At 40.7% G+C, this 26,548-nt stretch overlaps 6 protein-coding genes across 6 annotated transcripts; 5 read left to right on the top strand and 1 right to left on the bottom strand.

Annotated features, from left to right (window-relative positions):
• Positions 1–798: 798 nt before the first annotated feature.
• On the top strand, positions 799–6,044 carry MELLADRAFT_118060 (uncharacterized protein; the record flags this gene model as incomplete). The annotated part of the gene is made up of 19 exons (XM_007416339.1): positions 799–1,057; positions 1,126–1,455; positions 1,520–1,846; positions 1,905–2,144; positions 2,213–2,293; positions 2,356–2,496; positions 2,563–3,119; positions 3,197–3,541; positions 3,619–3,733; positions 3,832–3,951; positions 4,021–4,194; positions 4,240–4,377; positions 4,445–4,569; positions 4,640–4,745; positions 4,830–4,988; positions 5,080–5,109; positions 5,190–5,354; positions 5,484–5,554; positions 5,674–6,044. 19 exons carry the CDS (start codon positions 1,007–1,009, stop codon positions 5,729–5,731), a joined length of 3,333 nt encoding a protein of 1,110 aa, XP_007416401.1.
• A 6,684-nt stretch (positions 6,045–12,728) lies between these two features.
• Positions 12,729–13,740, top strand: MELLADRAFT_73194 (uncharacterized protein; the record flags this gene model as incomplete). Its single annotated transcript, XM_007416340.1, has 1 exon — positions 12,729–13,740. The coding sequence occupies one exon, from the start codon at positions 12,886–12,888 to the stop codon at positions 13,537–13,539; it is 654 nt and encodes a 217-aa protein (XP_007416402.1).
• Positions 13,741–15,830: 2,090 nt separating this feature from the next.
• MELLADRAFT_67868 (uncharacterized protein) lies at positions 15,831–17,271 on the top strand (the record flags this gene model as incomplete). Its single annotated transcript, XM_007416341.1, has 4 exons — positions 15,831–15,938; positions 16,003–16,083; positions 16,142–16,263; positions 16,326–17,271. The coding sequence occupies 4 exons, from the start codon at positions 15,831–15,833 to the stop codon at positions 17,269–17,271; spliced, it is 1,257 nt and encodes a 418-aa protein (XP_007416403.1).
• Positions 17,272–17,937: 666 nt separating this feature from the next.
• MELLADRAFT_73193 (uncharacterized protein) lies at positions 17,938–18,883 on the top strand (the record flags this gene model as incomplete). The annotated part of the gene is made up of 3 exons (XM_007416342.1): positions 17,938–18,161; positions 18,277–18,434; positions 18,514–18,883. Coding segments are annotated over 3 exons (645 nt in total), but the record flags the coding sequence as incomplete, so codon positions are not given.
• Positions 18,884–18,911: 28 nt separating this feature from the next.
• On the top strand, positions 18,912–20,139 carry MELLADRAFT_73192 (uncharacterized protein; the record flags this gene model as incomplete). Its single annotated transcript, XM_007416343.1, has 1 exon — positions 18,912–20,139. One exon carries the CDS (start codon positions 19,009–19,011, stop codon positions 19,840–19,842), a length of 834 nt encoding a protein of 277 aa, XP_007416405.1.
• Positions 20,140–21,996: 1,857 nt separating this feature from the next.
• On the bottom strand, positions 21,997–22,986 carry MELLADRAFT_93311 (uncharacterized protein; the record flags this gene model as incomplete). The annotated part of the gene is made up of 7 exons (XM_007416292.1): positions 21,997–22,016; positions 22,106–22,110; positions 22,184–22,305; positions 22,402–22,482; positions 22,543–22,699; positions 22,759–22,838; positions 22,909–22,986. 7 exons carry the CDS (start codon positions 22,984–22,986, stop codon positions 21,997–21,999), a joined length of 543 nt encoding a protein of 180 aa, XP_007416354.1.
• Positions 22,987–26,548: the final 3,562 nt, after the last annotated feature.

Raw genomic sequence — 26,548 nt, 5'->3', positions numbered from 1 at the left:
TCCCCTGACAGTCCTCAAAAATGTCACTCTGACGTTCCCTTGCTGAACGTCAGATGGAGGATGACACGAGTGGACGTGGGCCACCCCCGAAAGTGCCTTGATCACTGTGGTTGCGGCTCTGCTGGGAAAAAGAAAATCTTAAAATTTCAGAAAACCGCCAACTTAACAAGCAAGAGAGACACTTTGCTAAGTTAAACACACGATCACTACAGATCTTTACCACCTCGCTTCATCTCACCATTTGCTCGGTTCAGCTTCTCTTCTGCTCGAATGCCATGACGTCACACCGATCTCACTCTGATGCTTGACTGTCCTCTACTTGGCAGAGGCTCCATTTGGCAATCTCTCCTTGATATCTTACTCGTAACTCAACCGCGCCCTTCTTCCATTAGCACAAAGTCAACCAAAGTGATCGTTTGCTCATCAGAATCTCCTCTTGCATTTGAAACAGTTCTGCGGTTACGCTTCCCTCGGGAGTGTTAAGACTGGATCCAACCGACCAACTAACGAATTATACGAATTACACGAATTGATTCAGCATTCTGTTCGGATCGGCCAAAATTAGGTTAGACGAATTGAGAATTTACGAACAAGGGGGCACAAAGGAGTAAGCTTCAGTGTAAGAATTTGAGGAACTCAATTCGGCTGAAGAAAGGGATCAAAGGGGTTCAGATCAAGGGTTTAGGTCAATTGACATCTGTAAAAGTTCCTAATCCGCTCTGTCGTAAGTTCTCCATTCGGCGTGAACGTTTCTGTTAAGCACGGTGCACAGTGCATAGGCACATTCTCGTGGTAGACCTCTCTACGCCTCGTTCGCCCTTCTCGTCCTGCATATACTCGCCCCAGGTCGCCCCGCGGTATAATCACAATCACAAGCTTAGTCACAACCATACTTACAAGTCAAACAAGTTCACATCTGCTGACCGCCAGAGCGAAATTGAAGACTCATAAATCGAATCACCCCACATCCCTTATTCATACCTTTTTCTGGATATCAAAGCCTGAGATGGGTAAAAAACATCACGCGCCGGACGACGACGAATCCCCCACGTCACGCGTCAGTTTCCTCCTCCATTTGTTCGTGTTTGGACTCGGTCTGAAGCTTGCGACTGTTAACTTTTACAGAAACGAGCACGAGTAGACAAACCGCGCGAGGATGCATTCGACGGAGGTATCCTTGACGGAGAATCAGAGTTCGAATACGAGTGCGATAAGGCAGAAGAGGAGGCGCTTCGTCAAGGTGCCAAAGAGATGGCCATGCGCGCTCCGAGGACTGGTGCCATTAGAAAAGCAGGTGCTATCGAACAGCTCGAAGTTTTCAATTTCATGTGTCACGACTATCTATCCATGGATTTCAGTCCACAGGCCAACTTCATCATTGGTAATAATGGTAGCGGCAAGAGTGCGATCTTGACTGGGATTATGCTTGCGCTAGGTGGAAAAGCCTCGACCACGGTGCGTATCATTTTTTTGCAGCTTGAATATTCGAGACATTCATTTTTCTTATGCCTTTGTTTAGAGTCGTGCTACGTCCTTGAAGGGTTTCATTCAACACCATAAAAGTCGCGCAGAAATAAAACTTCAAATGAGTAACTGTGGTGAGGAAGCTTACCGCCCCGATGTCTACGGCGAGGCAATCATCATCGAGAGGGCGATCACAAAAGACGGTGGCGGTGGATACAAAATCAAGAGCGGACGCGACAACAAAGTGATTAGTACCCATCGGTCTGAGCTGCAAGATATCTTGGACCATTTCATGATCCAGGCCGATAACCCCCTCAACGTGCTGAGCCAAAATGCGGCCAAAGACTTTCTGACTAAGAGTACCAGTAAAGACAAATATGGAGTGTGTATAGATCTTCTTCGCAGCTTCACGGATTTTAATTGACTTTTGTATCTTTCAGCTGTTTATGCGTGGTACCCAACTTCAACAACTTACTGAAGAGTATGGAGAGATCGAGAACAATATCACCACCGCCAAAGTGATTTTGACCAATAAGAAGCAGGCGATGAGCTTGATACACGACAAAGCCAAACGTGCGAGAGCCATTATGAAGGATGTGGAGCAAGCCTTTCAAGATGGATCTAAAAAGCGTTGCCTTCAAAAAGAGTTGGCATGGGCTTATGTTTCCGAAGCAGAAGCGGTATGTCCGCGCCGAAGTCATCAAGGTACCGAATTTACGCCATGAACTGATGACGATGTGAAAATCAGCAACAAGCACAGTTGGCAGAGGCTGTTCAAGAGGAAGAGATTATCATTCCACAGTGCGAGGTTGAAGTGAACAACGCTGAGGTGGGTTTGTTTTTGCAAAAATGTACAAGCTCGAGACGCTGAACACCTTGACGCGTTCTCAGATAGCACTGGCAGAGGCGAAACAAGAGATAACCACTTTGAACAGCAAAATGTCAGTCGCCAACGATGATCAGCTGCAGCAGAAATGTACAGAACTCAAGACTGACCTCAAGAAGCGACATGGCGAACTCAAGAAGCTCAATGTTGAGTTGGTTCATACTTTCAAGTCTTGATGCTCTGGAGAGCTAATAATTCCCAAACATCATCAGAACGACTTGCGGGATTCTGATACAGCCATCAAGAAATTTAGAAAAGACCTGGAGACCCAGCAAGTTCAGATAGATGCAGAGAACGCGAAAGCATCCCGCACAACTGCCACAACACGCCAAGACGCCATCAATCGCCGTGACGAATGCGAAAACGAGATCAAGGTGAAAGAAAGTGAAATAGACGCGGGCCAAAGAAGAATAGCCGAGTTGAATGATGACCTTCAGCAGTCCAAGGCCGACAGTGATAAGTTCAAGGGTGAAGTTGAAGGATTGAAAAGCGACCTCGACAGACTTTCTAATGATCTGAACCGCGCTGTCAGCGCGCAAGCGGACAGATTTTGCGCATTTGGCCGAAATGCCAAAAATGTCATGGAGCAGATTGCTGCTAGTCGATGGAATGAGAAGCCATTGGGACCCATCGGCCTATATGTTCAATGCGAAGATAAAGCTTGGTCTCAGCTCCTGGAGACAGTTTTGAATCGCACTTTGGGATCATTCGTGGTCACCAATCGAGACGACGAGAATCAACTACGACACATTTTGAAATCACATCAATGGTATGCCCTTGGAGTCGAGTGATGTCCTTTATGAATTTTTGATCATTGAGAACTTCTTTATTTGGATAATTCAACAGGCGGAACCCGATCATCCGATCCAAGCCTGATTTGTTCGATTTTTCTGCCGGCGAGCCTGACGAGCAGTACCGCACTATATTACGCATGCTACAATTTAAAAACGAATTTGTGAAGCGAGTTCTGATCAATGAAGACAAAATCGAGCGAACTATTCTAGTCAATCACCGACGAGAAGGAGACCCTATCATGTCCAGGCATCCCAGGGATCGGAAGGGTATCGAGCGTTGTTTTACTATCGATGGATACCGAGTGGGTGGAATCACGGGAGGTAAACAAGTTTCAGCTTTGTCGCTTTATCAGGGCACACCCCGCCTAAGAAGTGGTGACGTTCGCGAACACATAAAGTGAGTGCGCTTCAACATTGATGTATATATCTCAAGGATTGATTTTTGTGTGCGATTTCCGTCGATCCAATCGAAAGTCAAAAGCATGAAGAAATCCAAGAAAGGACTGCACAGAAACAACAAGCTGAGATAGCGCTCCGACAAGCTTTGAAAGATTGTAGCCAGACGTCTAACCTAATCGCCGACTTAAATGTGAGTAATCGCAACGTCGTGATCTACACAATCTTGCACGATCATGCACTCGTCTTTTCCAATTAACTGATCATACCGCTCTTGTTTATGTTTCATAGCACCAGCGAGTATCCACAATGACCGAGATTTCGAAGCTGAAAGCTCGGAAAGCGCAGTTGGACGACGAGCTTACTGAGACTTTTTCCTCTAATCTTGCTGTGTTGGAATCGATGAAAAATGTGAGTGATGCCTGATGGCGAAAGGTTTTCATGGATTCGATTTTTTGATCCATCGCATCGAGTATCTAGGATCTGCAAAAGGCCATCGATACTTCAGTGGCACAATTTGGCCAATTGACTCGGAAGAATAAGGAACTTCGAGATGACATGCGACCCATCTTGGAGGAAAAAGAAAAGATCGATGCATACTTTGCTTCCCAGAAGGATGCAGAGGCTGCGATTCATGTTGGTAGCGTCTTATACGTATATTTACATATCATCCTACTCATACTTTTGATGGTTTCATAGGCCCAAATTTTGGCGGCCACAGAGACGGAGATGACCTGCAAAGCGAAAGTCACACACTACAAATCTTCATTACTCAAACATCAACAAAAGCTAGAACAGATTAACGCACAGTATCAAGAGGCCATCCAAAACACCAGGGTGAGGACACATTGCTTTTCAGTAGACCCTTATTTAATCTTTCCTGACATCTTTGAATTTTATTCAGACTATCACAGAACAAGCAATAGAGCTGTGTGGTTCACCGGAAGTTGTTCCAAGTAGCAAAACCGTCAAGAAATTGATTAGTGAAATAGAGAAAATCTCAAGTACTGTGAAATCTACCGAGACAAGGTGAGTGTTTCTAATGAATCGGAAGAAATTGATGTATCACTGAGCTGGTTATGATATAAACTTTGATTAGGTATGGAGGAAAAAGTCTTGAAACCATACAAGCTGATTGTCAAGAAGCTACAATAGCATGGAAGAAAGCAGACACGGCACATACTGAATTAAGGGGTATAATCATTGTAAGTATGTTCTTAACTAATCGTCAATTTTCTTGCAACAGTTTTGAAAAGTTGAACCCACTTTCCTCAAAATGTGTCGCTCAGCTTCTTAAACATGCATTAAAATTACGTAAGAACAAATGGCTTCAATTTCGTTGTCATATTTCGGTTCGTGCAAGAATGAAGTTTATCAATCATTTAAATAATCGAGGGTATACTGGTAAATTGAATTTTGATCACCATCATCAAAAATTAGAAGTTCATGTGAGTTTAAGTTTTTCTTGTGAGATTGTTTTACATTCTAAGATCATGATCATTCATTTCCTTGAGGCGTTTCTTTTTCTTTAATCAATAGGTGGATACTCAGTCAGAACAGCTTAATCAGGTAAGTTGATCAACCTTTTGTAACTTGAATTTGAAGTAGAAATATAACTAATTACTTCTTGGAGTTTTCTTACTCCTTAGGCTAAGTTAAGAGATCCAGGTGGATTATCAGGTGGTGAAAGATCCTTTTCAACGATTTCATTACTGTTGACACTTTGGGATGCAGTCAATTGTCCAATTCGTTGTTTAGATGAATTTGATGTCTTTATGGATCCACAACATCGTAGAGTGGCAGTTGATATGATGGTAAGATCTTCTAAAAACTAATTCTTTTGATTGTAGAAATTGTGAAAAAAAACCGACTTTGCTCTTTCTTTTTTCTTTAATTGATTATTTTTATTAACTTTTGATGGGTTTGTTTTCTTTTTTTTTCAGGTTCAATCTGCTAAAGAAGCTCATGAAGTCCAATATATGTTTGTCACACCACAAGAACTACCATATACTATGTGAGTCATTGAAGTCTTTTTTCATAAAAATTTACTTGACTAGAAAACTTCAAGTTTTGCTTTGTTTTCTAATCAATTTTTTCTTTTTTTTACATTTTTCTTATTGATGTGAATCATAGGTTTGGACCTGAGACTAAGATTGTAAGAATGGCAGATCCTAAGAAACATAAAAGTTGATTGATAAAAAAAGAGTGAAAAAAAAATGGAAACAAATTGGTTTGGGGATTAAACTGAAAGATTGATTTGACTGAATCAAGCCACCTTATGTGTTGCTTTTTGATATATTCTTGAAGTAGAAAGTTATTTTGTTTTATTATATGTTTTTTTGCTTGATTATCTTATGTTTATTGAGAGTTTTTCTCGTGATATCATTTCTGTTAAATTAAGTTTTGTTAAACGTGATCATTTGTGACTTATTGGTTGTGAATTGTAGTTTTGATTGAAAAGATGTGGGTTTTGTTTTGAAGTTTTATACCCATCGTGAAACTTGATATGAGATTGTGCACAAGATGCTTTGTTGTTTCGAATTATTTTATGTTTGATCACATAGTTGTGACTTATTGATAGATTCGTGTTTGTTTGAATGGATCGTATAATGATTTGACCATTACCTTTTTGATACTTTTGTTTCGGAAGAAATTCTGGCATGATGACCAAATGAACTTGTTTTCTTGACTAGTATCTTGAAGTTTGTGATCGATTCGACGCAATAGCACATCAACTTGAAAAATCAATCGTCAATTTCTCACAGAACACGTTAACATGATTATCATCGATCCCTTGGTGATCATGATTTAGATCTCAATGAATCATAGCTACGAGAAAGTTTGAGTTGAGGAGGAAGTAACTTGGTTACCAATATGTCGAAATACACACCTTACGGTAAGTGTACATATTTTGGTGATTTTAATTTTTGTAGTGTATGATCATACGCTCAGTGATTGCTCTCAGATCATGAACTAATTTCTAAACTAAACCTGAAAGAAATCTTCAAGTTGAAAGAAATTGGTTCAGATAATTATCCAAATATTAACAACAACAACAGTTTTCAAGAACTCAGTGCTCACCGATCTTCTATATAGTGCTAAAGAGTCAAAGTCAGTTGAGGTTCAAAATCTTGATTGATTTTATTTATCAAACTGATTTTCAATTGCTTTTGATTTGATTTGATTCGATTCGATTTCTTCCAAACTGATTCTAATTCAAAACCAAACCAAATCAAACTGAACAGAGTAATACTGGTTAATTATTTCAACTGTACTTTACTTGAATCATTATCATCATCATCACCCATCCTCAACGGTTTAACGTATTTGATCAACTTTTGGTAATTCTTCTAGCAGCATAGTAAGCATTTCTATTTGATCCTATCTCGCTAATCCATCATCAAACTGATCTTTGCTTCTCTCTCCTTAGTCATTAGTTCGATCAATTCTCAAATCAGCCAATCCAACTCAGTGTAAACTTCAAATCTCCTTTCAGCTGACTCATCTTGGATTGAAGTTTATAGATCTTTTTTTATTTTTCAGTTTCAGTTTGATTGATTGATTGATCCGATGACGACTTCTGGTCTTTCAGCTACCAGTCCACCTCAATCTCTTCGTCTTAGAAATCCAGCTAGTACTCTTGAAGATCCTAATGATGATTCACCTGACTCTGATGAAGAGAATCGACCGACGACTGCTCGTTTGATTTCAGTCGATGATAATCCTTTCAATCAACGTTCACTTCCTTCTCATGTTCCTTGGTCTCAGTTAGTCAACGATGATGAAGATGAAGAAGAAGATCTATGGGGTGCTGATACTGGTCGTGAAGCTGTGGGTGCCGATGAGAGACCAATGGCTAGGGTCCCAAGTATCTCGGTCATGGCGAGTGCCTCAGCCTCTTTTTTCGATCGAGCCTCTTCAAGTCCTCCGCATTCCGCTCCATCCGTCCCTCCTGGCTTGATTCATACTGCTGCTATGAATTCTATAAGTCCAACAGAAGAATGGAGAGCTAAAATCTTAGAAAGTGTCAGAAAGGGGGAAGAAAAAGTGGCACAGCGTAGGAAAGCAAGTATGGCTAGTCTTGATGCCTCTTTCAATCCCACTTCACCTTCAAATGTCTCGAGTGGACCTATCAACAAGCGAATCTTGTCAACAGTGACAGACATCCCTTACATAGACTCAGAACATGAAATCGAAAACCTAGTCGAACCACATACCGATCATCAATCACCTACTTCAGAAGTCCTTGAAACGTCAGCTCAATCCTCGATCAAATCAAAAGGCAAACAACCGGTTCACCAATTGAAAGAGACTACTTCTAGTAGCTCTGTTGGATCACTCCTCCAATCGAACAAATCACCTTCACTTCCAGCCGCATCCACTCAATCTGCCTCAACACCTTCTCTTCCGCCCGTACAAGGCTCCTCCGCAAGTGCTTATGCTTCCAATAACCCATATCTTGGCTTGTTGGATTTCGAATCTTCTCAATTTGCTCGTGATGTGGCTATCGGACTCGCTCAAAGTGCTCATGGTTCGGCCGCTGCCTCTCTTCTTGATCAACCATTCACAACTGCGATCAACTCACCTATCACGAATCCCTCAATATCTTCACCGCGTATTCCTGACCTGAACAGAGATGTAATGGATACACCTTCTCAAAACACCAGTCTCGGCGAAGTTTCTTCCCCCAATCGATTTGACCCTCCTAATCTTGTCAGAAGCAACAGCACAGCAAGTCCCAAAAGACGTTCACACACTTCTACTGATACAAATCCTCCAAGATTACGGCCTAACACATGGCTGGTGCCCGATGATACATCTGATGAACTTCCACCTCCTCTTGCGGAAGCAACCTTTTTAAGTGTCACAGATCCTCGCGGAATCTCATCAAGGATCAATCAAATGTCTACAGTCGACCCCCTAGGATCTGATACTCCTTTGCCCAATCGTCTTCTTGATACTCCCATCCCTCCTCAGCCTAGCATGCCAGCAAGATCGCCTAGTCGGACTAAGACTGTACGTTCAGGATCATGTAGTTTTATGTATCATCTTTTCTCTTATCTGAATATTTCGAAACTGAGTATCGTGCTTTTGAACAGGGTAAAAGAAACTTTTTCTCCACTCTGTTGCATCGTGCATCGGGTAACGGGTCATCAGCCAATAGCTCACCTGGACCCTCGTTGTCACCCAATCATCTTCGAACTAACCAACCAACTGGCGCATTCAGTCAACCAACAACTCCTCAGCTCAATCCATCCCCTCGTATCAATCCTGATGGTTCGACTAACTCGCATAGTCGTAGATTAAGCCGATCATATAGTGACAGCGCTACAGGTATGTGTTTTGGTACTTGTAGATTATTACAACTGCAATAAACTAACTGTATCACATTTTGTCCCACAGCGAGACCGCAAAATCTGACAAACTCTACTTCCTCCCTGGCAACTCCTCATAATTTGAAGTCGATCGGGCTTAAGCTGACGCCTTTAACACCTTTTCTACCTATCACTAGAAACGCACATCCATTGTGCGGTGCGATATTGGATAACAAATACCTCCTTATTGGCACCAATCATGGTTTAGATTTTGTTCCCTTACCTCATCTGGTTCAGTCTCGATGTGGAGATGGTATGAACGGATACGGAACAGTCAAACCGATGACTTTGATCAAGAAGACTCGATTCAAGAGTCTAAAAGTTTTGGAAGTCAGGAGTAATATCTTGTTGGCTATCGCTGGTCGAAATGACCACTTGAGGGGTAAGTTCATCATTCATACCGGTTTGTGATTTCTGCCAGCTCAAGTATTGTAAACGTTTTCTTGCATCTAGTATATGCGTTAGATGGCATTCGTGCGATCATAGCTAAGAAAATGCAAGATCTGGAAGATAAAGATGATTATGTTTGGTTAGCCAAACCAAATAGATCCGATTCGCAATCTGTTGCCTCGAAAGGCAAAGGGAAAGCGAATAACATTCGAACAAATGACTTGCCTCATCACCCTTCTATCATCTCTCCTCCACCTCCTTACGGTAATGGGGCAAGTCACGAGTCTCATATGGCGAAATCGCATTCTTTACAGCCTGGCGACTATCTTCCTGTTGATCGAGTCAGCCCAACAACGTCTCCTGTCTCCTTACGAAGGAGTAGTACCGTCGGCGCTCGATTACCAGATGTCAATCACCAGCGAAACACCACCAAGCATGGCATGCACTCACCTGATTCTAAACGTATCACTTCTGGCCTACCCTCATTCCTCTCATCCGTCAACCGCTCACAGAAAAACAAACTGTTGATACCACCATCATTAGTCTATCAGGAAGGAAGTGTCGAGTCACCAGCCCTGCAGCCTATCAGAGCCGAAGTTGGACTGGGGCTTGAACGCGAAACCGATCTTGTGGATAGTCCCTCCCAGCTACAACCTGCTGTCTCTCTATCGCAGCTCAACTCGCAGGATGATGGGGTCTCCACTCGGCACGAAGGTTATCAATCGACATCGTCTCACTCTACCAACACTGACCGCGTCGAGCGACTGCCCACCGGAGACCTGACCAATCCTTGTCCTTTGCCACTACTCGATGACAAGAGGATGCCAGACGAAGTAGCCATTCAGTCTGACCAATCGCAGGGAGATGCACAACCTGAAACTGATCTAGTTGAAATGATCAGGCAGCGTAAACAGAACCAGATCCCTACCATAGCCGAAGGGACCGTCTCCCATGGTATCATCTCACCACAATCAAATCTTTCCGCCCCTGCCCAATCTGGTCGTTTGGTGGCGCGATCGCCATTGATAGGCGATACTGATGAGGAATCCATCGAAGGTGTGGCCAATGAATACCTACCCATTTCTGCAACAAACAAACGGCTCTCGCTTCTCGACATACTCTCGCAATCTACTACACCGTCAAGTGGAGGTGCCCTTGGGGCCAAGCCCTCGACTTCGAAGCAGCCACCGGTAGCGAACAAACGCTGGACTTCAATCGAGAATCACATCGCCAAACCACAAACGAGAGCAGATTCGTCAAGTGGATTGGCCGAATCCAGCTTACCCGAAAATTCAGTACCGTCCAATCCGTCTAGACATGTCAGTAGTCCTGTTCGGACAAGCGAGACGCTGAGCGTACCAACCTCATCACTCGGTGGACGACTGAGTCCGACACCTGCTACAGCATCTTCACCCATCCCAGCTTCAAGGTCGCGTGTGCCCACGCCCGTATCTCCTCCCGAACCTGTCATCGCGCCCGCCGTCACGCCCAAGTCGAAGAAGCGATGGTCCGTTATGGATTCCGTTTTTCGAAGCCATAGCAGCAATTCAAGGGACTCGAGCAGCTCCGCGACCAAACTGCCCACCCTCCTTCCATCGATCTCAAATGAAGTCGACACAATGGCAGCGTCGAATGATCAAACGCTGCTCAACAATCCAAACTCGCAGCATCAATCGCTATTATATCAGGTACCACCCGCCGATCATCTGGATAGCATCCAACTAGCGGATGCTACGCCTCCACCCGTTTCTCAGGACAACAATCAGATGCTCCGACCGCGAGAATCTATGCAGAAAATTCGACCTAACTCATCTCAATACAATCCAAATGGTATTCCTGTTAGAGCTTCTAACGGAAATGATTCGTCTGAAGGAGTTCTTAACGCCTTGAGTAGCTTGGGGGTTAACTCGAATCAGATCGTGGGCACATCTGATGATCAACCACGTGAACGTCTTGCTACTCATCATCATGGTCATAATCCGAATGATCCAAAGACGAGTCCACATCCAGCCACTTTAGGTGCTCCATTAGAATACGTTAAGCTTGCTCGAACCAAAGGTGCTAAGCTTTTAAGGGCCTTTGAAACCAAACGTCGAACGTAAGTACAAGATCTTGATACTTTTGATTTTGGAAGGTCTCACTAAATATTACCCCCCACACTTGATTGACGGTTTGTTTTTCCAGCTATTTAGCAGTTTTGTGTGGGGAATCCAGTGAAAGGATCGAACTCTTCACTGTAAGAATCTTTTGATTTTCTATTTCTCTCGTATTTGACAAAATGAACTGGTCTGATTGGTTTGTACGTCTTTAGGGATCTAAAAACATTTCGCTGTCACTCAATCGAACTTTTGTGCTGCCGGAAACACCTAGAACGTAAGTATGAACCGAATTTTCGCTGTTTTCTATCACAAATCAAGTTGACATTTCTTTTATTTCTTTTAGTATTGAGTTTCAAATGCAAGGAGACGACCTGGTAGACATTGTAGGTCGACTTGTTCTGATATAATCTTGGCACAGATACTTACATCAATTTGGTTTTTTCACGTATCAGTATTTGGTTTACGACGAGAGTGTGTTTGCTCTGGAGCCAGCCACAGTCAGAGTGAGGGAAGTCGGAATTGGTCGGAACGAACGTCGAGCTGCTAGACGAGAACGAGAACGTGCCGCTAGAGATCTGGCTTCGACTAATTTAAGACAGCCGGTCACTGCCAATACCGGTGTCCTAGATGATGCCAATCTCGCCATTCCTACAAACTTGGCGCAGCCTGAAAGATCAGATAGCTTGGGACTTCAAGCTACATCGCCGAACGTCCCACCAGCGGTACCTGTCGATGAAGGTTTAACACTATCGGTACCACCTAATCCATCATCTCGTAATGCAAACAGTCCAAACGTTGGTCCGACTCTGGTAGGAGTAGTTTCCGCTACTAATAATGGGGCAAGCGGTTGGGGTACAAATGATAACAACGCTACCGGAGCAACAAAACCAGTCAATCTATGGCCATATACTACCTTTCAACAATTGCAATCTATTCCGCCTTTACCTGCCTCTGTACTAGCATCGACCTTTGTAATCCCACCAACTTATGAAGCCGTCGTGATGGCAAGTGGAGGACCGAATCGACAAACCCTTACTCCTAGTCACTCTTCAGGTAGTGTGGGAGATTGGACGAATAATTCAGTAGTAGATGGTATTAGAACTGAATCACCACCAAGCGTTCATTTAGATCAATTGGCAGTCATTGGAAGTTCTCAAATGAATGATGCAGATTCCGATCTTGGACATACCAGTGTTTATCAAAACTCTGCACTTGCGAACGCTATTACGAATACGATTACCAATCAATCCGAATTAACACCAAGTGAAGTGGCAGATGCAGGTGAAGGATTAAGTGCGATTCCACTTGATTCCAACACATTAACATCATCACCAGGATTAGTAGTGAATGATGGACCACTCTTATCACCGATTAGTTTATTAGCTAATCCTCATTCTAGACAAATCGGACCACCAGGATTATTTCTAGTTTCAAGAGGTAAAAAAACTACATCGATTGTAGACTGTGATGGTAGAAGTGTGATGAAGAAACCGTTTGTTTGGAGTAATGATAAACATTCAAAACCATCTGGAAACTTACCTGAGAATCCATTAGGGTTCAAAATTGATATGATCATCGTTCAAGAAAAACGTACGATGATGGTTGGAATCGATTCTAGCGAAGTCAAAGTGTTTGAGATCGGAGGTCAGCCTGCAATTGGATTAGAAGAATATTCTAATTCGATTACACTTGATATCATTCCTCAATTCTATGGTTTACCTTCTTCTTCATATAATATGTATTCTAATTCGACTATCTTTGGTGGTAGTCTAATTTCATCTAATCCTAATAATAGTAATAGTAATGGAAATGGAGGGATTGCTGTTGGTGGTGGCAATGGAGTTGGAGTGATCACTTCACGAAATGGTGGATCTAATTTTATTTATCCCAATAATAAATCACAACAACAACAACAACAATTAAATCAATCACAGATCATCAATCAACAACAGCAATCTTCTTCAGTTTTGAATAATGGAAATGGAATGTTTGGGTATCATTTGAATCATTCGAATTTGATTGGAATCCCGACTAGAGAGATTATTTATTTAGGGTTTAATGATCTAATGAAACAAGTGATTTGGTCTGAACGTAGAGGGAATATGTTTGGAATTTATTGTCTTGAACCGATTTGATGATTAAGATGAGAGAAATCTATAGATTTCTATTTTGTTTTTCGAACAAGAATAAAAACAAACCTGTTTCTTTATATGTTTTTGTTTTTTTTTTGTTTTTTTTTTCTTTTTTGAATTTATTTTAAATGTTGTTTTTGGTGATCTGTCTGTGTGGGTTTTTTTTGGTTTTTGTTAATAGATTATTTTGAGATGGTATGTGTGAAAAAGTGAAACTGCATTGTATCAATGAACCAAATAACTTTCTTTTTCTCTCTCTTTCTACTCTCTTTTTTCTTTGCTTTCTTTTGATCTCTATATATGATATAACTAAGAAATTCATAATGGTTCTTTTTGTTTTCTTTTGTTTTAGATAAACTAATTTTGTGATTGATTTTTTTTTTTGGTTTGATTTGGTTTTTAAATTGTTTGAAGGTTTTAAATATATATAAACCTTTGAAGAAGAAGAAAAAAATCTTTTTTTGATTAAACTGGTTTTTGAATGTTATGGTTTTAAGATTTTTTGTTTTTATATTTCTTTGTTTCTTTCTTTGTTAAGTTATAGCATTCATTCATTTGTTCATTTTTTTAATTTCTGCTTTTTTTTGCTTTTGATTTTGATTTTGCTTTTGCTTTGATTACAAATAAATTTTCTTATTTTTTTTCTTATCAAAAAAAATCAAGTTGATTTTCTTTTTTGTCAGGGACATTTTTTGGGGTGGCAGGGGGATGTTGTGGTTTTTTGTGTGGGGTTTTGAAAGTTTTTCTTTTCTGAAAAAAAAAAAAACTTTGATGATTTTTCCATAGATATATTGATCAAATAATTAAATTAGGGTTAGAAAGTTAGCTTCAAGATTAGCTGCAATGGTGATGATCTGAGAGTTTATTTGGTTTAAGTACATGAAGAGATTGAATGGATTTGATGCATTTGGTATGTGACAAACTGTGTTGAGTTGAAAGCATTTCTGCACACTCACTTGTACAATGTGACAAAACTACTTCACACCACAATCATTAACAAAGACTTTCATTTTCCTCACACTCATCTCCCTGATAAATCATTCTAGTCAGTGCATGAGTCTACAGCCACAAGTCCTTGCACAATGCCTGAACTTGCCTGACAGTAGGTTTTACTGTATATATTGGAATGAAAGTGCCTACATGTTGTAAATAAAGAGAGCTAGTTGAGAAATTTGTGTCATGGACCATGGTGATAGAAAGTTTTCATTTTTTATGTCCAGTCACCAGTTCCACAGTTGATTACAGACAATATGCAGTGCAGCACATGGGCTGGTGAACAGGTCAGTCCTGAAGGCCAAAAATTTACCCATGCAGAAATGTTTTGCCACAGTTTTTTTTGCCACATCAAACATTTTCACCACATTACATCTGTTTTCTCCGAGGTATACTGGTCTTTCACTTATTTTAATAAAAGCAAAAATGCGCTTTTCCATCAATTTTCTTTGACTCCCGCCCACTCCTTCACCCACCACGCAGAGAACCATCCTAGGCTCTAGCCACAGCGGCCCACCCCCACACATACTAATACTATGGACTCTACAAGTCCTATAGGATAACAACTTTGCTGTATAGGATAATAAATGTTGTTTAATAATACTATAGTTACCGTAGAAACAGAAATACACGATGATGATAACACACAAGGCAATGAAAGATTGTAATCTCCTAGTGAAATAATGATGGAATCTCCGGTTACTCTCCCAACACCGACGCTCCCATGGCTACAAGAACCTCATCTTTGGATCAACAAAAGGTCACTCGATGTCTTCTCTCCAAGCAGGCAAGTTGGCCACTGATCAAGACCCACAACTACACTTGTAGATTTTTGCCGAGGATCAACGATATTGAGTAAAATATCGCAGCCCAATCAAGAAAAAAAGTCATCAACAGCAAGCCTAACCGTAACGGACCGATTCTACACATCTCTACTCAAAATGACAATGCAACCTCTCCTTCCCATGCCAATAAGCAAACCTAACGTAAATTCAAAATCATCCTCAGATGTCCGGACAATCATGCAGACAATATGGGTAGGATTTTTTTTTCTGAAAGTAAGATTTTTGACTTATGGTTTGATCTTGACGTGTAATCCTCTTTTTATAGAGAAAGTACAAAATTTGGATCACCGTTATTTTTTTGGTATTCTTCATGGGCTCATATTGGCTGTTGATCTCAAGCTCGTTTGTCCTTCTGGTTTAGTTCATTGAAACTTTCATTACAAAAGCTAACTTTGTATATTTTTCAGTAGTTATCAAACTAAACCAATTCGTGGAACACGGATAGGAGTTGCTCAGATGGATGGGATGACAAGAAGACCTGTTGACGAGCTCCCACCGTGTGCTAAAACGCTTCTCTTTATTTTCAGAGACATTGCTGGATTGGGGTCTGAATTATCTTACTATGTACGTAAATCCATATTATCCTTGTCCTTGATAAGAAGCTGATGTACATACTGTCGTTTTTCAGGGTGAAGCGGCTGCTGTGGCATCCATGCTCAACTACACGATCCTTTTGGATGATTCAATTTGGAACTACGGGAGACTGAGCGTGAGTGATGGCTATTTCGCTTGAAGAGGCGTCACATATACTGACTCTTTATCTCCAGGACTATTTCGATATACCCCCACTTGCTTGTCGACCCCCTCAAAACTGGAGAGAAATGCCACGGGAACGTTTCGCAAACGTTGGAGTGAATGAGTCTGATCACGTGTGGGCAAATCGTGACATGTGAGTCGATATGGTCCTATACTTTCTGGTGATGGCTCTTTTGAATACCTTTCTATTTGTAGTGATGTCAGTTATAGTGGCTACCTCCTGCAACACGTCGACTCCCGCGCCATAGACACTCACGCTGTTTGGAACTTATTCAATTATCGAGAACAGAGGACTATCTTACCCGCCGTACAAAATCTGCATCATTCAGTGAAGCCCATCTTTGATGCGAAATCAGGAGCTTTTCGGCACATATGGAAGCCAAATAAAATGATTTTGGAAGAAGTCAAAAAATTAAAGGTTGAGCTCAATGAAAGAATGCTTGCTCTTGAAAATATTGTGTCTCATCGCAGGTCTTCAGCTGACTTTGATTTAGATTCTCCCATGGCCAGAAGACTGATTACTATACACTTCAGATTGGGAGACAAGATAATAGAGAATGATGCTATGAAACCTGCCGAGACTATCGGAATAAAGCCGGCTCAGGGAAACCCTCACCCATTTTTTGAGGTAGTCAAATCCTATGTGCCCGACTGGAAGACATCCAAAGAGCTGCCAGTCTTATATATCCTGTCCGATGATCCCGAAGGCGCCTTGAAGATGTTCGAAGAATATCAATCATTCTATCCCCCTTCACAACGCTTTCCGTTAATAGTCTCACCCAAAACCATCTCGATTTCTGAACACGGGCATCTTCAGTCAAAATTCAACTCCGCCCCATTGGATGTCAGAAAGAAGCTCGCCACAGAACTAATACGTGATCTCACATTCGCTGTCGACAATTCCGAGTCAATTGTCTGTAGTTCCGCTAGCAATCTTTGTAACATCATGTTCCTACTGCGTGGCTCTCAGGATCTGATTGGTCCAACAGGATCATGTAGAAGTGTAGATGTACGATGGTATCCCAATTACATGATCCATCCATTCAACGAGCTGAGTCTCAATATGACCAAGGATCGTGAAAAGATTCTTGAGATGATTCCACGCTTAGCTACTGATCCAAGAAACTATATAGACCTCTGAATGTCCATAAAATCAGAATGACATCATCAGGTGTCCGACTCCTAATGGCCAATTGTATACTGCATTCCAAGATCAAATTGTTTACATTGAAAAAAACATAGATAGAATAGATTTAATCTGTTGAATTAAATTTTGGGGAAACAAGACAAGGTGTTGGAGGAAGTTGATGATTGATATGAAGTGATGACTTGGATTATTTGTATTTATGAATTCATTTATTTGTATCTAGCCTGTTCTCAGTGAAATTGTTATTTTTTAGTATATCAGATATTTTATTTTGATTTGTAGACTGTGACATGAATTCAGAAAGATATCCTTTGGTTCTAGAATTCTCTTGTTTTTCAAGATCATGCAAGGAATCATGTATACCAATTAATCGAACGAGAAGACTGAAGCAATCAAGGATGTTTTATGACTTCACCCTTCAGGTACAGATATGAGTTTGAAGTTTGAAGCGGTGTCGGTGGTCTAGCGGTGTACATATAGTTCAATATGTATGGAAATGTTTATCCCTAACTTTAAGATGAGTTGTGTATGTTTAATTAGTTTGGTTGGGTTCGATCGGTCGGAACCGCGATTGGCCACTGGAATTCGATTTGACCTCTTTCTTTCTTTCTTTCTTTATTTCTGCTTCATCCCCATTTCTTGGTTATTCCTCATTCAACAAAACATACCTTTCATCAATTAATCATTTCTTGTTTCCTTTTTTCTTAAATTCTCATCTTACCCAATTCGATTAGATCAACTCAAGAATCAAAAAATCAAAGAAAACATGGTGATCATTTGTCCGAATTGTCCTAAATCCAATTTGATACATTGTAAAGTTCTACATCAAACTGATCCTAACTTTGGTAAAGAGTATCATGCTTGTTCGAATTGTCAATCAAAATGTAAACCAAAAAAAAATCAAAAACACATTTTCTTTCATATTTCCCATTTCTAAATATCCAAAATAGACTAAAAATACTAACTTGATGGTTTGATTTCTGTTTGATATATATATAGGGTATGATGATGATCCAAATTTACCTAAACCTGAACCTGAATCAAAGAAGAAGAAATCTGTTTGGGAAAGATTAGGAACTTGGGGTTCTCCAAGTTTACCAGATGGAATGAATCATACTGCAACTTATATCTTTCCACCTGTACATGATTACCCTCAGGTCGGTTTTCTTTAAATCGATTCCCATTTCGTTTCATTTGACTGATGTTTTGATTTGTTTTGATTTGTTTTGATGTTAGATGGTCTTTCCTATTACTGGGAATCTGAAACCGAACTTTGTCAATAGCGATCGAATGAGTACTCAAGCCGGTAAAGATCCGATCAATCCTCCTGTAGCTCAACCAACACCTTCAGTTCATGATCTTGATATCCAACCTGCACCACCACCTCCTGCCCCATCGATTCATGAATCAATAAGAGAACCGAGTCCTATACCACCACCTCCTGAACCGACTCCTGAAGCTGTACCGGAACCTGAAATACCTCAATCGGTTCAACAATTAATTGAAGAAGAAGAAGAAAATGCACTTTATGAGAAACTTTTAAAAGTGGCAACAGATTCACCATTACCTACTCCTTTAAACAAACCGATTGATGAACTTTTAGAAGAATTATCTTATCATTCAAGAGCACCATCTATTATACAATCTCAATTACATACACCGATCTTAAATGAAGGTGTACTTAGTCCAGTGCCATCAATTCATGATCGATCACCTATTTTAGATACAGGAATGATGACACCGATAGAAGAAGTGATTGCAAGAGAAGAAGAAGATGAATTAAGAGAAAAACTGTTTAAAATCATCTCAAGTCCAGCACCTGGTACACCGATGATTTATAGTAGTCATGTTACACCACATCTTTCAATCAATAGTCCAAAATCATCAACTCCAATACCGGTGATCATTCAATCTAAGGAAGAAAAAGAAGCAGAAGAGTTCAGAGAAAAACTTTATAAGATTGTGGCTACACCACTTAGGGTTCCATTACCTGAAAGTCAAGTTGGATCACCATCCTTAAAGAAAACAGAAACATCTAATAGTCCGAGGGTGTTACCAACTCATACACCTTTGATTGAAAGTTTAAAAGAAAAAGATCAAGAGATCTCATCGTATGCTGAAAAGATTTCGAAACGATTAGATGAAGCAATCTTAAATTCACCTTATATTAAATCACAGTATTTATCACCTTTATTAAGTCCAATCAAATCTCAATCCCATCGATCAACATCAACCAAAAAAAGTGTAGGATGCAAACAACCTTCAAATCATAAATCTAATCCGAACTCAAGATGTTCAACACCCAAGTTGATTTCTAGATCTAACACACCTAAATTGAATGCGATTTCAATTCCCGAAGAAGAAAAAGAACCTCAAATCCCAGGTAGTTTTGTTAATACACCTAAATCTAATTATCTTGGTTCACCTTTACCTAATCCTCCTTGTTTGTTTGATTGTCAACAATCTGAAACAAATGAAAGTCATTCAAAAGGAAAGAGTAAAAGAAGAGTTAGTATTGTGACTACTGGTAGTCATCGATCTCATTCTCCTTTATTTAGTTGTTGAAGAAAAATAACAACTTGAAGCGGTTTTTTTGAGGGATGAGTTGGAGGTCTGGGATGTAAAGTGTGGGGTGGGGTTGGGGTCTTGAAGGATTGGCTTGATTAAGGTTATAAGTTATATATAAATTTGGATTTGATTTGGTGTTCAAGCGTTGGTTTTGAAGAAAGAAAGAGTTATTTGATCAGATGGATCAATCAAATTATACAGTTTTTTGGTAGAATATAAATGAATAAATGTAAAATGTCTTGTGGTGGTGGTAGTGGTTTTTTTTGGGAAATTCAAGAATTAGTAATTTAAGTTAAAATAATGTGTAAAGAAGTTTTCTAAAAGTTTTTTTTCTTGTAATCTTCTTCTTGTTTTGTTATCATGTTATTATTGTTGTTGTTGTTCACATACCATACATGAAATCTTTTCATGAGATAAGTTTTTTTGTATTTAAAAGTTTTGAAGGAAAAACAAAAGTAGAATTAATAAAGAAGATGAAGAAACATGAAGTTTATTGAATGAATGAAAAGAAATGAAACATTATTGAAAGTCTTGATTTGATTGGTGAATTCTTTGAGTTCTTCAATGGAAAAATATATAAGTCAGCATAATGGTCACTTACATCTAGATCATCCTTCAGGTTGTTTTACAATAACAGATGTGCAAAGAACTGAAAGGGAAAGGCAGTAAGAAAGATTCTCATTGTAAGTTGGTTGAAAGTTGTATCAAAACATTTATGTATGACTTGATTTACCAAAGAGAGTACATGGTGTTTGAAAGCTTCACTAGATGCTGATCAGTATGGGAGCTATATAGTTGAGTGAAAATCTGGTCTGTATGAGGATTCAAATTGGTCATGCTGGCCAAGGATAATTGAAGCTTTGAATGCATGTTGTGATGAGAGATAGTTTTTTGTAACCTGTTGTACTTTTTGTGTGTAAGAAAATAGAGCAGTGATGGTGTATAGGGGGTGGGTTTGACAAAGCAAAAGATTGCAAAGATATGCTTCCGTGAAGTATGTCTTTTGGGATTAATATTATGCATGGATCCATTTTGGCTAGAGTCATGGGATTTGTCAGTGTCTTGTGATGTACGGCACAAAGGACGCTACAATTGAGGGGAATTATAATTTTTACAACGAGTTACTAAATAATAAAAGGTACATGGAAAAACATCACATTGAACATCAAGTTCATCATTACCCCAACCCCACCTGGTATCATGAAAATTAGTTCTTCAACCTATACCTCGTTAAAAAGTACCAATAAAATTATATACAACGGCCACGAGCAGTTCCGATAAGATGTCTTGTTTGATCTGCGTTCTGGTTGGTTCACAATTCAGAGCTCAACGTAGTTTCTGGGATCAGTAGCCAAGCGTGGCATCATGGCTAAGATTTGCTCACGATCCTTAACTGCATCAAGGCTAAGTTTGTTGAACGGATGCGCGAGTCCAGTGGGGAACCAGCGTACATCTACACTTCTACACGAGCCTGTGGGACCAATGAGATCTTGAGAGCCACGTAGGTGAAACAATAGGTTACAAATATTGCTAGCTGAACTACAGACGATTGAATCGGAATTGTCGACAGCGAATGTGAGATCACGGATCAATGCGACGGCGTGCTTTTTTCTGAAATCCAAAGGGGCAGAGTTGAATGTTGGCTGAAAATGACCGTGCTCAGTGATAGAGACGGCTTTGGGTGAGACTATGAGTGGAAAGCGTTGTGAAAGGGGATAGAATGATTGATATTCTTCGAACATCTTCAAGGCCGCTTCAGGATCGTCAGACAGAACGAATAGGACTGGGAGCTCTTTGGATGTCTTCCAGTCGGGTACATAGGATTTCACTACCTCGAAAAAAAGGTGAGGAATTCCTTGAGCTGGTTTCATTCCGATATCGGCGGCGGGTTTGTTATAATTATTCTCGCCTATCTTGTCTCCCAGTCTAAATTGTACAGAGATCACCTTTCTGGCCATTGGTGAATCTAGATTAAATTCAGCTGTTGAAGTGCCATGGGACGTCTTGTTTTGAGGCGCAAATAGCTTATCATTCAGCTCAACCTTCAATTTCATCACTTCGTCCAGAATCATTTGGTTTGGTTTCCATATGTGTCGATAAGCTTCTGATTTAGCGTCGAAGATTGGCTTCAGCGAATGATGTAGATTTTGTTCAGCGGGTAGGATGGTCCTCTGCTCTCGATGATTGATCATGTTCCAGACAGCGTGAGTGTCTACGGCGCGAGAGTCGATGTGTTGCAGAATATAATTAGTGTACCCACCTAGACTACTCAAGGAAAATCAAAAAGTACTCATGAGGGCCATCATCAGACTATGTCAAAACGTGTATACAGACTCACCTTCCACGGGTTGCCCAGACGTGATCAGACTCGTTCTTTCCGAGGTTTGAAAAAAGTGTACGTGGCATCTCTCTCCAGTTTGAAGGGGGTCGACATTCAAGTGGAGGGATATCAAAATAATCCTGCAGACAGACGAAGAGTCAATATATATAGCCTCAGGCTCTTTCCATTCAAAATGAATATAACTCTTTCCATTCAAAATGAATATGGGCACTTACGCTCAGTTTCCCGTAGTTCCACTTTGAATCGTCCAAAAGCATTGTATAATTGAGCCATGTCGCCACGGCAGCTGCTTCGGTCTGATAGATCATAACGTATCAGAATCTTACCAAGGGACATCAAGGTAGAACTCTACATACCCAAAGAGCTAATTCAGATCCCATTCCGTTGAGACCTTTGAAGGTGTAAAGCATTGTTTTACCGCATGCCGGGAGTTCCTCTACGGGTTTTCCACTAGTGTTGACTACGTGGCTAACCCCTATGCGTACTCTTCGCAATGGTTTAGTCTGATCTTCACTAAGAAAAACAAAGTCAGCTTCGGAAATGAGAGTCTCAAGCCATAAAAATCAACAAACTATTTGGATGTGAGCCAAGAGGAATATATGAACACGATCACCAGCACGCAAGCAACAGAGATCCAGGTTTTGTAATTTGTCTGAAAATGGTGCAAGTAGGAGTTGATTAGACTGAATTCTAGGAATCTTAAACTCTGAGAATCTGCTCACCCATTTCTCATGCACAGACTGCAGGCTTGACCAAAAGCGTGAAGGTCTCGGCCTTTCAATGGGGTTGATCATTGGCATAGGAAGAAAAGGTTCCGTTGTCATTTTGAGAAGCTTGGTATAGAATTTGTCTGTCGAATTTCTTTGATATACTTATTGATTAGATTTTGATATTTCGCTTGAAGTCACAAAGCTTTTCAGCAACGTGACCAATCAAATTATCGGGCTTTAGTTTGCGTTTCTGAAGGGGGGTAGCGAATGAAGTGATTTTGAAAGCAGTAGAAACAATTAAGATGGGATGTTGTATATCTATATCTTCAGACAACCGGTTCCATCTCTGCTCCAAGTGCCACTTCATATCCGCGGCGCCCCCGACAAACCTCACAATAATGCTACAAACGAACAGCATGGCCCCCGCATAGACAACGCCCTGCTAGCACTGGATTTTCTCTGTTCGCATGATGACATGCTCAGCCTTTCCCCCATAGTCAAGACCCTGCCATCACGGCTTACGGCCAATCCATGGCCATCTCCGACAATGGCTACTTTCAATGTTTCATTGACCTAACCAGTTGATACCATAATCCACCATTTGGGACAAAATGAACTTTCTCGGACAAAAGGTACCGAAATTCTGGCTGCAAGGAGAGATCATGTTGTGATATGTTTTGTACCTTTTGATCTATTCTGAATATTTCCGTATGAAAATGCGTTGATGAGGGCTATCTTTTATTCGCATTTTCTTTCTTTATTGAAATATTCGCGCCGCTCATTATCAGAATCCACCGTCTATTAGCTATGACCTTGCATGCCGAGTGAAAGCGGCTTGTGTTTGTCTTCCCATACAGCCGCGTGATTGATCATCATTTCAGAGATGCTCAAATTGAATCATGGGCCAGAAATAAACTTCAATAACCAGGTATAGCACAGTGCACTGCAAGACTTGTCAGCAAGATTGTGGTATCAATTTTGCAATACTCTTCGAATCCCGACGGCGTCGATGTTACCACAAGAGCGTCAGTGTTGGTAACCCCCGTGACTCTCCATCTTTGGATTACCAAAATGTCTCCTGTTTTCTGCTCTCCAAGGAGGAAACTTGAACACTCAATACCCACAACTAGACTCGTAGATCAAATTCAAATCCAGTTTGTGAAGAAGACAAAGAACCTCAAATCCCAGCTAGTTATATTAATAAAACTAGATCTAATTATCTTAATTTATCTTTTCCTAATCCTCCAAATTTATTTGATGTTCATCATTCTGAAACAGATGAAAGTCATTCAAAAGGGACGAGTCAAAGAAGAGTTAGCATTTTTACTACAACTACAGTGAGATTCCTTTATAAGCATGGTGATGGTTGCACCAAATCCCATGCTAATATAAAAAATGCTTCTTATTGGAACAGACCTAATAGCCTATAGGAGCATAAAAAATGCTCAAAATTATGCTATGCTTGAATGACATGCTTGGCACTTGCAACTATTGAAAAATATGTACTACAGAAACCTAGAAGCAAAAATTGACAGACAGTTTTTCAATTGATCTTGGCTTTTCTACTCAATGCAGCCTAATTTACTCCACTTCACCTACCTTTCTTCTCCTTTCTTGCATCACATAGAAGCATAAACACGTGAAAAAATCATGTTATGCTTCTTTTTTCATGCTTCACATGAAATTATGCAAGCATATCAGTCAAAACCTGAAGCATATGCTTAAAATGCTTATAAATCCAAATTTACTGCCCACCAAAAATGGTTACATCATTTTTGATGCTTATCAAAAAATATGCTTGTAAAGGCAATGCTTAAAAAGGAATCCCACTGTAGTCATTGGTACAATTATTCTTTATTTGGCTGTTAAAAAAGAAGGAAAAAAGAAGAACATAATGGTTTTTCGGGATGAGTTAAGGTTTTGTAATGCAAAGTGTGGGATTGGGTGGTGCTCAGAGGCGCAACGGCACCTGTAGAGTTCCACAAAAATTGGGGATGAACAGAAACCCGACGCGAGGGACCCCGGTTGGGGGTGGAGCCCGGCCCGGCGCGAAGGAAGCCTGCGGAAAGCTCAAGCGGGCTTCAGGCTGCCCGGTGTCCTCTAAATATTGTGATAACCTCACATTTTCCTTGTAAGTTTGTTGTTATTGTCAATTTTTCCTTTGTATGATTGCAATAAAACCTTTAACTTTGTTTTTTTCTTTCATCGGACACAAAAAATGTGCAAAATGTGCCTCCAAATCAGTTTATAGCCTTGTGCTATTGGGCCAGCCCTGCCCAATAGGAATGCAAAGCGCTGTTGCGCTAAAGGTCTTTTTAGGCAGTTTGGGCTCAGCATGGTCCAACAAAAGTTGGGGTGAGGGCCACCGTTAACCTTGGTAAGCCAATTGATTGGGTACTGGGATTGTGGTACAATTAGCGCCATGACCTGCCCTGGGACTTTGGGGCCGGGCAAGGCCGGATTAGATTAGGCCTTAGCCCTGGGGTATAATGACATGGGTACGGCCCAAAAATTGTGAAAAGTCACGCCTAGCAAAAGTTCAAATTTGGTAGGGGCACACCTGTATACCAGTTATTCTGCAGGTGGAGGAGTATTGGAGTCTTCAATAATCCCACAACAAACCATCAGCCTGAATGCCCAAAGATAATTAAAAATCCATGTCCTCTCAATCATCAAGCAACTTCAATGAATGGGGCTCACCTGCTGACTTGTGTTCACTCTTCTGGACTAGATTCTTGATGTCTGGAACACATGATCTGAAAAAGAGTTGCTGACTTGCACAGTGCACTCACTACAAGTTAGTCATGGATGGAAAGCCAAGTGGACTTCAGAAGTACAGGAAACACAGCTGCAGATCTATAACAGGCAAGATGAGATTGGGATACATTCAACTCATGGCAAAAGAAATATCCAGTTCTGCTGAAACACCTATCTCAAGCTCAACAGTGCCTTCTTCTGCCATCTCTTTGACTAAAAATCCAGAAATTGTCCTCCATTTTTGTTGTGATGAGACGCTTCACCATTGCTCACAAACCAAGCAAGACAAAATGGATGTGCTTTACCAGATACTATGGGAAGCAATGATCAGGGGACACATACCTTTCAATATCCTCCACAACCCCGCCTTTTGATTTTATCAAGAGCACCTTTGTGAGGGTAGGGTACTCTTTGGGAGTACTCAAGGCTCACTAATTGGGCAGAGGGTAAGGTTTTGGTGTTAAATTTTATTCTTTTATTTCAAATATGTAGTAGTTACAATCTGAAATTGAAATAACTCAAGGCAGGTCGTAACACCTGTGCGTATGAGCAAATGTAAAACCTGGACAGACAGGTTGTGTCGTGAGCTCAATATGCTCAGACGACTGGAGATGAAAAGAAGGCGGAGAGGTTCGACACCCTTACCTGCAGACACGCAGGTTAAACAACGGAAAAGATCTGAGTAATCTCGTTCCTAACGGTGTATATATTCACGACTAGCAGAGAAACACATAAATGAGAGAAACACATAAGAGAAATAGCTAAATCACCTGGACAGACAGGTTGTGTCGTGAGCTCAATATGCTCAGACGACTGGAGATGAAAAGAAGGCGGAGAGGTTCGACGCCCTTACCTGCAGACACGCAGGTTAAACAACGGAAAAGACTATCGACGA

Source organism: Melampsora larici-populina, assembly GCF_000204055.1.
Source record: "Melampsora larici-populina 98AG31 unplaced genomic scaffold MELLAscaffold_59, whole genome shotgun sequence".
Lineage (NCBI taxonomy): Eukaryota > Fungi > Basidiomycota > Pucciniomycetes > Pucciniales > Melampsoraceae > Melampsora > Melampsora laricis-populina.
This window is presented reverse-complemented; position numbering and strand designations above follow the sequence as displayed.